General features: G+C 46.5%; 1 protein-coding gene across 4 annotated transcripts in view; it reads left to right on the plus strand.

The window, feature by feature from the left end:
• PLPPR2 (phospholipid phosphatase related 2) overlaps positions 1-13075 on the plus strand; it is a 46422-nt gene that overhangs the window by 12738 nt on the left and 20609 nt on the right. For all 4 annotated transcript variants that reach the window (XM_083420462.1, XM_083420464.1, XM_083420463.1 and 1 more), the window contains 3 exons: positions 1901-2089; positions 10340-10460; positions 12722-12978. In XM_083420462.1, the coding sequence (XP_083276588.1) occupies positions 1910-2089; positions 10340-10460; positions 12722-12978 (558 nt within the window). In that variant the 5' untranslated portion in view covers positions 1901-1909. The remainder of the gene's footprint in view (positions 1-1900; positions 2090-10339; positions 10461-12721; positions 12979-13075) is intronic.

Genomic DNA, 13075 nt, shown 5'->3' on the forward strand with positions numbered 1-13075 from the left:
GTTCAGGGAGTTGGGTATGCTTAGCCTGGAGAAGACCAAGAGGGGACGACAACCACCTTCAAATATCTAAAGCAGGGGTCAGCAACCTTTTTCAGCCGTGGGCTGGTCCACTGTCCCTCAGACCTTGTGGTGGGCCGGACTATATTTTGGGGGGGGGGGGGATATGAATGAATTCCTATGCCCCACAAATAACCCAGAGATGCATTTTAAATGAAAGGACACATTCTACTCATGTAAAAACAAGCTATCCACGGGCCAGATATAGAAGGCAATTGGGCCGCATCCGGCCCCTGGGCCTTAGGTTGCCTACCCCTGATCTAAAGGGCTATTCCATGGAAGATGGAGCAAGATTGTCCTCTGCTGCCCCAGAGGTTGGGACCCAAACCAATGGATTCACATCACAAAAAAGGAGATTCTGACTAAACATGAGGAGGAATTTTCTGGCGGTAAGAGCCGTTCGACCGTGGAATTGACTCCCTTGGAAAGTGGTGGACTCTCTCCTTCCTTGGGGGTTTTTAAGCAGATGTTGTGTGGCCATCTGTCCAAGATTCTTTAGCAGTGTTTCTTATATTGCAGGGGTTTGGCCCAGATAATCCTTGAGGTCCCTTCCAAGTCAACAACTGTATAGTTCCTTGCTAATTTTGCAAAGGCCTCTCTTTCCACACCCACCCACCCCATGGAGCCAGGGCAGCTCTGGGAGATGTTGAGTATGGACGTCTGAAGAGGGGCAAACAGACATAGACCTCCCCACTCCAGACCTCCCCACGCAATCTGGAGGAGCCATCAGAGGGAGACCAGCAATGAGGTGTACATCTCTGGGGCAGTGTCAGCAGTGAGACACCGCTGCCCCTTCCTTGCACAGAGCTCCTTCGCATGCGCCACACACATGGGGTGTAGTCTGAACAGTTGCCTGGCCGTGGCAGGCAGGCAGGCAGGGATGGGAAACAAAACGGGCAGGTGTACGAGAGCTCTGCCCTTCCGCTCCCAAGCCCCTGAAAATGTGGTTGCCACGGTCCGGTTCACAGGCGATTGAAGTCCCGGAAGGGGGCATCAGAACCAGGGGCAAGATGGCGGGGTGGGAGTAGGAACGGCGCTCCAGAAACCAAGAGTCAGGAAGCCAAGAGTCTGAGGGTCAGAGAGCCAGGAGTCAAGTAGCCAAGGGTCAGAGGGTAAGGAAGCAAGGAGTCACGAAGGCAGGGGTCCAAGGATCAAGAAGCAAGGAGTCAAGAAGTCAAGGGTCTGAGGATCAAGTAGCTGAGGTTCAAGGATTGGGAAGCAAGAAGCCAAATGCAGCAAGGCAGGGAGCGTGTTGCTGTGGCAAAGAGCCAAAGGGAAATGCTGACCCTATATCTTTTCTTGGCTCTTGCCATCAGGTGCTGTGAGTTACCAATTGGCCTCACCTGTGAGGCTGCACCTTGCCTCTTCAGAACAAACTTAGGAAGGCCCCAGTCCTGCAAAGCCCTATTGGTCACATGGGCGCACGCACACCTGACAGTGGTCACCTACACGTGGTCTCAGACACCAGCCCTCTCCCTGCGATCATCTGCAGTAAATTGCCAGGATATGGAACGGAGCCCGGGGAGTTATTGGGTGCTCAGGAGGAGGAGGGCAGGAGAAGGAGAAGGAGGGGTTGCATCAGAAGGAGGCAACTGTCTGCCTGACTTTGAGTCAGGCAGGCTCGGTGCCTCTCCCGCCAGCCGTGATGTGATGCACAGCTACAGCAGGCACCCAAGCGTGAAAAGGAGTACACGAGGAATCTTGCACGGAGGAGCAGGCAGAGGGCGGGGTGGGGGCTGCCAAGCTCCAGCGGCTCCAGGGACCCGGCTCTCTTGGCTGCCTCCGTCTCCCATTCAGTCTTCAGCGCCGCTGCCCTGCCTGATGTGCCATGTTCTACTTCCAGCTGGTGATTATGGCGGGCACTGTGGTGCTGGCGTACCACTTCGAATACACGAACACTTTCCCGGTCCACCTCCAAGGCTTCTTCTGCTACGACAGTGCCTACGCAAAGCCCTACCCTGGCCCCGAAGACACAAGCCGGGCACCTCCCGTCCTCGTCTACTCTCTCGTCACTGCTGTGCCCACCGTAACGGTAAGAGCCCAGCAGGGCACGTGGTGGGTGGGTGGGTGTGGAGGGGGTGACAACCCCCCTGCTGCTGTTGTGAGATTTAGGGTCCGCATGTTCCCTCGGGGTAAGATCACCAGGGAGCGTGGTTTCAGATATCAAAGTCTAGGGGCTAAAGGAAGCAGAGGTGCAGCCAGCTCTTTCTTTGCAAAGAACTTTGAAGCTGCTCCAGAAAAATGGTGTGGAATTGTTCAGTCATTTTCTTTTGCACTAGAATTCAATAACCATTCCGGCTTGTAGATCAACTGTGCCTGATGCACACATGCAGATATATGTGCTTGAGATGTAGGTGTGCTGTGACTACCCACCAAAGTCGGGCAGATTCATCCATTTCGGGCGCATGAATTTGACATGCGCTCATTCATGTCAGTACTGTCCCATTTCTGCATTAACCTGCAATTATGAATAAAGTCCTTACAAAAATGCATATTTAAATGTGAACTTAAATAGTATTTTGGAATGCATTTTCTGAGAAAACACACACACACACACACAACCCTAAATTATGCATTTTGGTACATTTTATTAGCTGAACACTACACCACAAACTTTGGAGGCACACATTTCAAGCTTTGCGTTCGCCCAGAAGGTTCTTGTCAGGCCACTTTGTATAGGAATTTTTACTGTATGAATTTTTCAAGAACTGCCGCTGCACGCAAAGAAAGTCTGAGCAAGACACTCACATGCAGGGATAGAGGAGAAATTATATTTGGATTTCATTTAAAGCTGAATCCATGAAATCCACATTTTCTAGAACAATATGCAAACCAAAACACAGCTATCCTTTGAAATTCACACGTCTCTGAACTTTGCAATGCAGTTCTCTAACCAACCAATGTTTACAAAAAGGCACGTATTAGGAGGAAGGGTGCATAAAAATGAAGATATTACTGAAAATAACATACAATAGCACTGTATGTTTGACACAAATGTGTGTTGAAACTACATATAAAATATGTTAATTAGGAGAAATTCGCAGAACTATGGAAAAAGGAGAAACTAAGAGAACCAGAACCGAAATGTCCTTCCATCCTTACTCTTGTGTGTGTTGAGAATTTGAAATGCCCTACCTCAAATTTATTAATCTAATCTATTGTTACATTTTAATCCCACCCTTTCTGTAAGGAGCTCAAGGCAGCATGTGCAGATCTTCCTCCCTCTTCCCATGTATCCTCACACCATCTTATTGAAGTGGGAGAGAGTGGGAGACATGGATTGGCCTAAGAGCACTGAGCATGTATTTGAACCCAGTTCTCCCTACACCCACAGTCAAACCCTTTAGCCAGTCCATCATACTGGATCTCATGTTAAGTGCATCATGAATTAATATGCAGGAGAAATTGCAGTCCTATATGCAAACAGTAGGACTGAGCCAAGCTCTCCTGGGACTGTCTTCATTGCACACATTTAGAGTTAATATTACCCTACCGTTCTGTTAAACATGCAAGCTGAATGTCTAACTCTATTCTCGCTGCTGCTATCCCAGTGCCCTCCTTTAATTCAGACGCCATATCTTGTCAGTGTCTGGACAACGGTTCCCTTGGAGGAAGGACAGTGACCCACATTGCAAGAAGGTCGCTGGTTAATGATATCCTGACCAACCCAATCTTAAACCAGCTTTTTCAAGACAATCATCTTGCCATCATTTTATCTATTTTCAGACTTGTGTCTGTGGGATGCCCAAAGTACAGACGCAACATTTAAATCAGGAACACAGTTTTTTGGGTAACAACCTCCCAATCACCTATTAATTAAAAAATATAATGCCCTGACTTAAAAAGCTTATCTAAAAAAAGACAAGTTTTTGTGGGAATGTTTAGGGATGCAGGAGAGGATATATTGTTTGATTATATCCTTTCCAACTTGTGTTAACAAGTTCTACAATTTAGCAGATGATGGGAGTTGCAGTCCAACAACATCTGAGGACCCACAGGTTGAGAACCACTACTATAGATGCAGCTGTCCTTGCAGGAAATGCAGACCAGTTTGGGTGTTGGGTGTTTGTTGAAGGGTGACCGAAAGAACAGGGTAAGGACATAAGAAGAGCTTGAAGGATCAGATCCAGCACCTATCTAGTCAAGCATCGTGTTTTCACAGTAGACAACCAGATGCCTACAGGATGCCCACAGTAAAAAGAAAAGGTAAAGGACCCCATGACGATTAAGCCAGTCAAAGGCGACTATGGGGTTGCGGCGCTCATCTCGCTTTCAGGCCAAGGGAGCCAGTGTTTGTCCACAGAAAGCTTTCCGGGTCATGTGGCCAGCATGACTAAACCGCTTCTGATGCATGGAGGACTGTGACAAGTGCCAGAGAGCACAGAAACGCTGTTTACCTTCCCGCCGCAGTGGTACCTATTTATCTACTTGCACTGGGGTGCTTTTGAATTGCTAGGTTGGCAGGAGCAGGGACCGAGCAACAGGAGCTCACCCTGTCGTGGGGATTCAAGCAGCGCCACCCACGTCACTAGGACGCCCACAAGCAAAATATCACTGCAACGGCACTCTCCGCACCTGCAATTCCTACCAACTGGTATTCAGAGGCCTACTGCCTCTGATGGTGCACAAAGGTTCAACTCAGGAAATGTTTCTGCACACCATCCTACCAAATGATGTTGTCATCTTTAGTCAGGGCAAGCCCAAGACATTTGGGCACCGAAGGTAAACCCCAAAATGAAGCCTAATGCTGCCAGGGAATAAGAGGGGAGTGAAGATCTACATCAGAACAAGGAGGAAATAAAGATCTACACTGAGATCTCCTGCCCATGTGGATCCTGCTGCCTCAGGTGGTTGTCTCACCTTGCCTCATGGGTGGGCTGGCCCTGTCTTGATGCATTCTTGCCATGTGGGTTCAAAAGCATTTGTGGACTGGAAGCCCTTTAGAATGCAGTAAGTTATTGTTCTGCTCTAGAAAGCCTGGACTGGATTCTCATTGTTGGTTCCTGCTAAGGCTTGTCCTGCTAGACTTGCTGTTGTTGTTTAGTCGTTTAGCCGTGTCCAACTCTTGGTGACCCCATGGACCTGAGCACGCCAGGCCCTCCTGTCTTCCACTGCCTCCCGCAGTTTGGTCAAACTCATGTTAGTAGCTTCGAGAACACTGTCCAACCACCTCATCCTCTGTCGTCCCCTTCTTCTTGTGCCCTCCATCTTTCCCAACATCAGGGTCTTTTCCAGGGAGTCTTCTCTTCTCATGATGTGGCCAAAGTCTTGGAGCCTCAGCTTCACGATCTGTCCTTCCAGTGAGCACTCAGGGCTGTTTTCCTTAAGAATGGATAGGATAAGAATGGATAATCCTGCTAGACTAGGATTGCCATATTTCAAACTGAAAATCCAGACAGAAAAGTTGTCAAGCTTTTTTTGGCAGCATCGCTTTTAAAAATGCAATTTTTGAGCTATTTTTATGGGAAAACGGCACTGTTGACATGGGCTGCCATACGTCCGGATTTTCCCAGACATTTTTCCTGATTTCCACCTGAACACTGCTACCGACTACAGTATTCCATATACTGAAAAATCCAGACGTATGGCAAACCCTATCTAGACTTCCATCCCAGCACTGTCAGATTCCTGTCAGCTCTTTTCCTAAGTGGAAATGAAAAATCCAGAAAAGGAAAATGTGCTACTTCCTCAAGGTTATGCGTTCCATTGACATACTGCTGTTATCATTAGGGGATGCTTCCAGATGATCAAATCCTTTTCCCCCCTTCGGTCAGTTGCCTGGGGAAAATAGACTCCTTCAATGATCTCTGTTGGCCTTCATCCTGCCTGGGAGAATGTGAAATAGTACCCAAAAACCTTGTGGAAATGTCCAAAAATCCATAATGGCGCTTCTGACACTCCAAGTGATTCACAGCCTTTGGCCATTCCTTTGCAAGCCTTCTGTTGCTCTGCAATCATTTGTTTTTATTGAAGGATTTTCATCATTAACAAGGATACATTTAACATCTCTGTTTTCAATTCATAGGGTCCTTTCTACAGGTCTGTTACATTCGGCATGAAACTCTGCTGTCATAGACCTTGTGAGATGTGGGGGGAGAGAAACTGGGAGGGGGGTGGGAGGAAAGAAGAGGGGATAATGATCTTTCATGCTTTTTGCTTACTGTATGTGCAGAGTTTTTATGTCAGCGTCACGAGATTTTGCCAGCAAAAGCAGACAAAGAAAGAACCTCCAATCCTATTTTTAAATATCGATCTAATTTGTTTACTTATTTTCTTTGCCCTTCCCTCCCATTTTTGAGCTGTGTTTCATCATCGTGTAGTTCTGAGTATATACAGTGGAGACGATGATAATTAAATAATAATTATCGCAATTAGAAAAGCCTTAAACTTTAAACCATAGCGTCACCTCAGTCCAACTGATGGGGGAAAACCACATAACCATGGTGAAAACCCTAGGTAAAGGTAAAGGGACCCCTGACCATTAGGTCCAGTCGTGGCCGACTCTGGGGTTGTGGCGCTCATCTTGCTTTATTGGCCAAGGGAGCCGGCATACAGCTTCCGGGTCATGTGGCCAGCATGAATAAGCCGCTTCTGGCGAACCAGAGCAGCGGACAGAAACGCCGTTCACCTTCCCGCTGGAGTGGTACCTATTTATCTACTTGAACTTTGACGTGCTTTCAGACTGCTAGGTTGGCAGGAGCTGGGACTGAGCAATGGGAGCTCACCACGTCGTGGGGATTTGAACCGCCGACCTTCTGATCAGCAAGTCCTAGGCTTTGTGGTTTAACCCACAGCGCCACCTGCGTCCCAATGGTGAAGACCCTACTCAATCCCAAAAGCTTGGATTGCACCTGCAAACTATGCCTAAATCTCAGTAACGAGGGAGCCAGACCTGCTTCTAGAGGGCGGGAGTATATATATTTTCTATTTTTTTCTTGAAATAATTTTACCCTTTCCCTCCCGTGGATGCTGTTTCTCCCCCACTTTCATCCCAGGAAGAGGGAAAGAATAGGGAAGGCAGCAGCTGTGATTTGACACCCCTCCAGCCATTTCTACGCCTGCATCTGTGGCTTCTCTGCTGCTGCAGTCTGTCTGCTTCTCTTTATGGCACCTTCTGCTCCCTTGGGGTTGGGGAGATGGGGCATGTCTCTCCTCACAGGCCCAGCTCCCTCTGATGGTCCAATCCATAGGGCATCTCAGTGCTGCTGCCCACCCCACAACCATGGTACCATCTAGTGGAAAAGTGATATAGATAGGGAAAGCGAGCCTCGGTTTAAGAATGGTTTTGGTTTTAGCAGTGGCGTAGCGTGGGTTGTCAGCACCCGGGGCAAGGCAAGTAATTTGCGCCCCCCCCCCCGCTGCACTGTCCCTCCCCCAGATAGTCCCTCGCTCTCTCTCCGCACCGCACCGCACTGCACGCCTGGCACCCTCCCCTCCCCAGTGGGTGGCGACCCGGCGGCTTGGATTGGATTCGCACAGCCAGCACTGCAGTGAGAGAGAGTGAGTGAGCCAGGTAGGGGCAGAGAGCTGCGAGTGCGAGCGCGCGCCCCCCCAGATGTTGCGCCCGGTGCGGCCTGCACCCCCTGCACCCCCACGCTACGCCACTGGGTTTAAGAACAGACTTCTGGAACGGATTAAGTTCGTAAGCCCAGGTACCACTGTAACTCCCTACTAACTGACTGGGGAAGTGAAATATTAAGTGAGATTGTGACTCTTCTTGGGCTAAAACCCTGCAGATGGGTGAATGGGCCATAGGCTGTTGCAAAGAACTCTTTGCCAAGCAGACTGTTCAGAGATGTCTGAAAGAAAGATTAAATATTCCTGCTCATCCCCCAAAATAGTCCTCTTGGCTGGTACATCGTGTGGCTGTATACCCTGGGTTTCCCACAACATTTAAACCACACCTTTGGCATACCAACATGTGAAATGTGGAGAAAAGATGAGCAGGTCCCCCACCCCCCAACGTAGTCTGTAGTCCATGAAAGTCTATGCTGAAATTCGGGAATTTTTGTATTTTTATGTTGTGAACTGCCCTGAGTTCTTCAGATAAAGGGTGGTATACAAATTTAATATATGGAACTAAATAAATGCCTGTGCATAATTAATCTATATACAGTCATACCTCGGGTTACAGACACTTCAGGTTGCGTTTTTTCGAGTTACGGACCTCCAAAACCCAGAAGTACCGGAACGGGTTACTTCTGGGTTTTGGCGTTCGCGCATGCGCAGAAGCGCTAAATCACGCTTTGCACATGCACAGAAGTGCCGAATCGCAAACCCACGAGTGCGCAGATGCACACAGATCACGTTCGCAACCTAAGCATCCACTGTACACACAATATTGCCAGAAATGTAAAAAGCTTAAACAAACGGAACTAAGAGAAGCTAAAGGACACCTCCGGTTTTTCCAAAAGAACTATTCTTTAGTTGGGTGGATGTGTAATTTTTTTGAGGTTATATATATATGTGTAGTGACTACATTTCATATACAGTGGTACCTCGGAAGTCTGTTTGACTTCCAAAACGTTCGGGAACCAAGGCGCGGCTTCCGATTGGCTGCAGGAGCTTCCTGCAGCCAATCGGAAGCTGCATCAGACGTTCAGGTTCCAAAGAACGTTCACAAACCGGAACACTCACTTCCCTGTTTGCAGTGTTCAGGAGCCAAAACATTCAAGTCGCAAGGCGTTCACGAACCAAGGTACGACTGTATTTTATTTAAAGGGGGGGGGGGAGGAAATGTGGATTTATTATTATTCAATTCAATTTAATTTATTTAAATTTTTATTTTTGAAATGAGATAATAGATCCTCTCATAGTCACTTTACAGTATGGAAAGCAGGATCACATATAACTATTCCGATACCACCATGAGCATAACTGAAGATTAAAAAAGAATGTCTGGAGAAATCCTAAGTAACAAATGTCAGGATTAGTAGCAGAGATAAACATAATTTTACATGGTTTTCTGATATTACCCTCAAACTCGGGCAAATAGGGATTGCAACAGATTCTCTTCTTCTATCGGATGAGTCACAAATCTTCTCTCTCATCAAGCAGAGACTGCTAGACCATGAAATCCCAAAACTCTACCTCTCCCAGCCTTTTGTATGTTCATCTGCTTACTTAGGATTGCAGCCCTACCATGGAGTAATGCCTAATTACTTTTATAATCTAGATATCGCATCGCAGAGCTTTTATGCTAGCTCGTCTAAATGCATTCCCCTCATCTGTTTTGTTCGGAAGGTTTCCAAAAATCCCCTTCCAGAACAGATTCTGCTCCTGTAATAAGAAAACACCAGATACATCACGTAATTTTGGACTGCCCTCGTCTCGACACCCTTGTGCTTTCCTTACATCCTAAAATATCAATTTACAAAGAATTTGTAATCCAATATTTATTGAGGGATGATACTCCTGAAACTACCAAGATTGTTTCGGGGTATTTTCCCGAGATCTTTTAAGCTAAATCTAAAGTTGCCTGATTTACTCAATGGCGGCTATCTAGACTTTTATATATTGTGTGTGTTTGGATGACATTGTATGATTTTATTGCTTAAACGTATGCCAATAAAGGCCAATAACAATAGCAATAACAGTATCTCTGTAGACAGGTAAAGGTAAAGGGACCCCTTACCATTAGGTCCAGTCGTGGCCGACTCTGGGGTTGCGGCACTCATCTTGCTTTATTGGCCGAGGGAGCCGGCGTACAGCTTCCGGGTCATGTGGCCAGCATGACTAAGCCGCTTCTGGCGAACCAGAGCAGCGCACGGAAATGCCGTTTAGCTTCCCGCCAGAGCGGTATCTATTTATCTACTTGCACTTTGACATGCTTTCGAACTCTAGGGTGGCAGGAGCAGAGACCACCAACGGGAGCTCACCCCGTCTCGGGGATTCGAACTGCCGACCTTCTGATCGGCAAGTCCTAGGCTCTGTGGTTTAACCCACAGCTCAACCCGCGTCCCTTATCTGCAGACAGGAGCAGACTTAAATTGGACTCGGCTGGGGACCAGAGTCAAAGAGCAGAATTAGGTAGTCACATCTTTTTCTGCAGCAAGTGCCCATATATTTGTTTCAGCCATATACGGTCTCAGAAATGGATACCCCGATAAAGAGTGAGGCCCTGTCTTGCTAAATAAGTGTGTTGGACCCACAAGTGGTGTAAAATCACTGTGTCAGAAGCACTTTCAAAGAAACAGATTCTTTCTCACTTCAGTGGTTAATGAATTGGGCTTGACTTGGCCAAAGCTTATCTTCTCTCTCTCTCTTACCCATCCTGCGTCAGATTCTTGTTGGAGAACTGGCTGCCTTCTTCCTCCAGCCTGAGAGACGCGAGGAGAAGACAATAATCTCAGGAGAGTGTTGCTATTTCAACCCCCTTCTACGGCGCATCATCCGTTTTCTGGGTAAGTGAAAGATGACTTTACCACGCTGCCTTGTTTTCTTGCCTCACGGTCACTCCCAAGATTCCCTCCTCACTTTCAGCTCCACCTGTTTAAGAGTTATGTGAGCAGAATTCCCTGATCCGGACCTTGTGCAGAATATGGATCAATAAGCTCTCCAAGCCGAGAAAAATAGAGTTCCAAAGTTTTACTGCAAACCATCTTTTAACTGGTTACGAAAAAAAGTTAACTGACTAAAATACAAATCAGCTCATTGCTCTTAAACAACTAGTAATGCAGTCCAGTTTTCTTTAGGTTCTTAGCTAAGGACTGTTCTCTCTCTGGTCCCAGAGAGAGACACAAATAAGCAAGTTATCTGGCAATATGCCGGCAGTTTCTAAGAGAGGCCCAGTTTCCCAGTCATCAATTAACATAAACACTGAAGCAAAAGGCCTATCAGCACTTCTGTTCAGCTCATGATTTCAAGTGTTTTCAAATCACAGATCTGAGAGGTTTTTTTGTGTGTTTTTTGTCCCACTCCTTTCCCCAGGAAAAGGAGCTGTTTAATGCTGAATTGGAACAGAAAACTCGATTGATGTTTGTTCAAATTTGACAGTAAATGACAAGGTTTTGTGGGGAAAGCAGTGGGACAAAAAAAAAAATTCTCTTGGACCTGCGACATGAAATCATGGGACAAATGAAACTGTGGATGGCCCCAAAGTTGTAGCAGCTTTAGCTTCACTAGCACCTTTCTTTTGCACTTGCCACAGTTCTCTGCAAAGCAGACGTTCTGCAGATGCAAAGCTCACTATGTTCCACACATAATGCACACTAGGACTGGGCGATATCTCGTTTTCAACATCGCAGTATATGGCCAGCTAAACATCGTGATGTACAGATTTATCATGGTGTTTGAAATAAGGAGGGAGCTATGTAGAGGCATTGGCTAGCCTCACAGTTTTTCCTGCATCGTGAATTTTGCTCTTGTGATTTGCTGCCCCTTGCTTGAGGCAGGGGAACGCTGAGCCAGCAGAGTTAATGAGAGATGCAGGAATCGAGAGACCCATTGGCTGGCTTCATGGTTTTGTCCACGTTGTGATTTTTGTATAGCGCACACATACATGATAATTCACGATATACTGCCAGGCAGGGCCGGATTTAGGTTTGATGAGGCCCTAAGCTACTGAAGGTAATGGGGCCCTTTATATGTCCAGCTGTCCTTTGTCAACAACAAATTGTCACTGTTTTGCATGTGTTGAATATATGCTATATGGTAATTTATGGACCTAATAGGTATCTAAAGCCATTTGCACATAACAAAATATGTATTTTATCAAAGTAATTGTTGAACTGAAATTCAATTAAGAAGTATATTAATAGTGAAATAATTGTTAAGCTCTAACTTAAAATGATTTTTCATTCATAACAAACTTAATAATGCAAACACATTGGCATTTGGCAATAACAAAAGTTCCTTTAGAAACACAATTTACAAAGACTTATAATCTAGTCTCTATAAACTTGCTATAACATGAAATAATAATAGGTGTAAATATATGGTGCAAATTAATAATAATTATAAATAGCAGAATGTAGGCACCCTATATATAGAAATGAGCAAACCAGTGATATTTGAGGGAGCAGGCTAGCAGGCGGGGCCCATGACTTACATCATAGGAGCCTAGGCAACACAAAACACTGCTGCTGTATGTAGATTTTAATTTATTTGTTTTTTATCTTATATTTTGGAAATGTACATCCAGTTTTTTCTTTTTATTTTTTTTTTGGGGGGGGGCCAAGAGAGTGGGGCCCTAAGCTACAGCTTGTGGCTTAGCTACAGGCTAAGCTAAGCTACAGGGCCTTCTCGGTAGTGGCGCCCGCCCTGTGGAACGCCCTCCCATCAGATGTCAAAGCGATAAACAACTACCTGACATTCAGAAGACATCTGAAGGCAGCCCTGTTCAGGGAAGTTTTTAATATGTGACATTTTAGTGTATTTTTCATCTTTGTTGGAAGCCGCCCAGAGTGGCTGGGGAAACCCAGCCAGATGGGCGGGGTACAAATAATAAATTATTATTATTATTATTATTATTATTATTATTATTATTATTTAGCTTATACGTAAATCCGGCACTGCTGCCAGGCGAAAAATTATGAAACCGATATCACGATATGGACTTCAAACCAGTTTTGGACGATATATCTTTTACAAACCACATCTTCGCTACCTCCAGCTGCTCATCTCCTTCCTTTCAGCCCATTTCTTCCCCTTTCCTTCCCCACAGGCATTTATTCCTTTGGCCTCTTCACTACCACTATCTTTGCCAACGCTGGCCAGGTAGTGACTGGCAACCAGACTCCGCACTTCCTGTCGGTGTGTCGACCCAACTACACTGCCCTCGGCTGCCAGGCGCCCCCAGGCACCATCTACGTCACAGACAAGGCCGCCTGCACAGGCAACCCTGCCCTGGTCACCGCCGCCCGCAAGGCCTTCCCCTCCAAGGATGCTGCTCTCAGTGCCTACGCTGTAGCCTATACTGTGGTACGAGGCTCTGGTGGGTGGCGGGGCCAGGGAAATGGGTGTCGAAGTGAAGAGGGAGCTGAAGTGGCAGGGGTACAAAGAAAGCGCCAATCTCTTC

Source organism: Podarcis tiliguerta (genome assembly GCF_965153285.1).
Source record: "Podarcis tiliguerta genome assembly, chromosome: 17".
Classification (NCBI taxonomy): domain Eukaryota; kingdom Metazoa; phylum Chordata; class Lepidosauria; order Squamata; family Lacertidae; genus Podarcis; species Podarcis tiliguerta.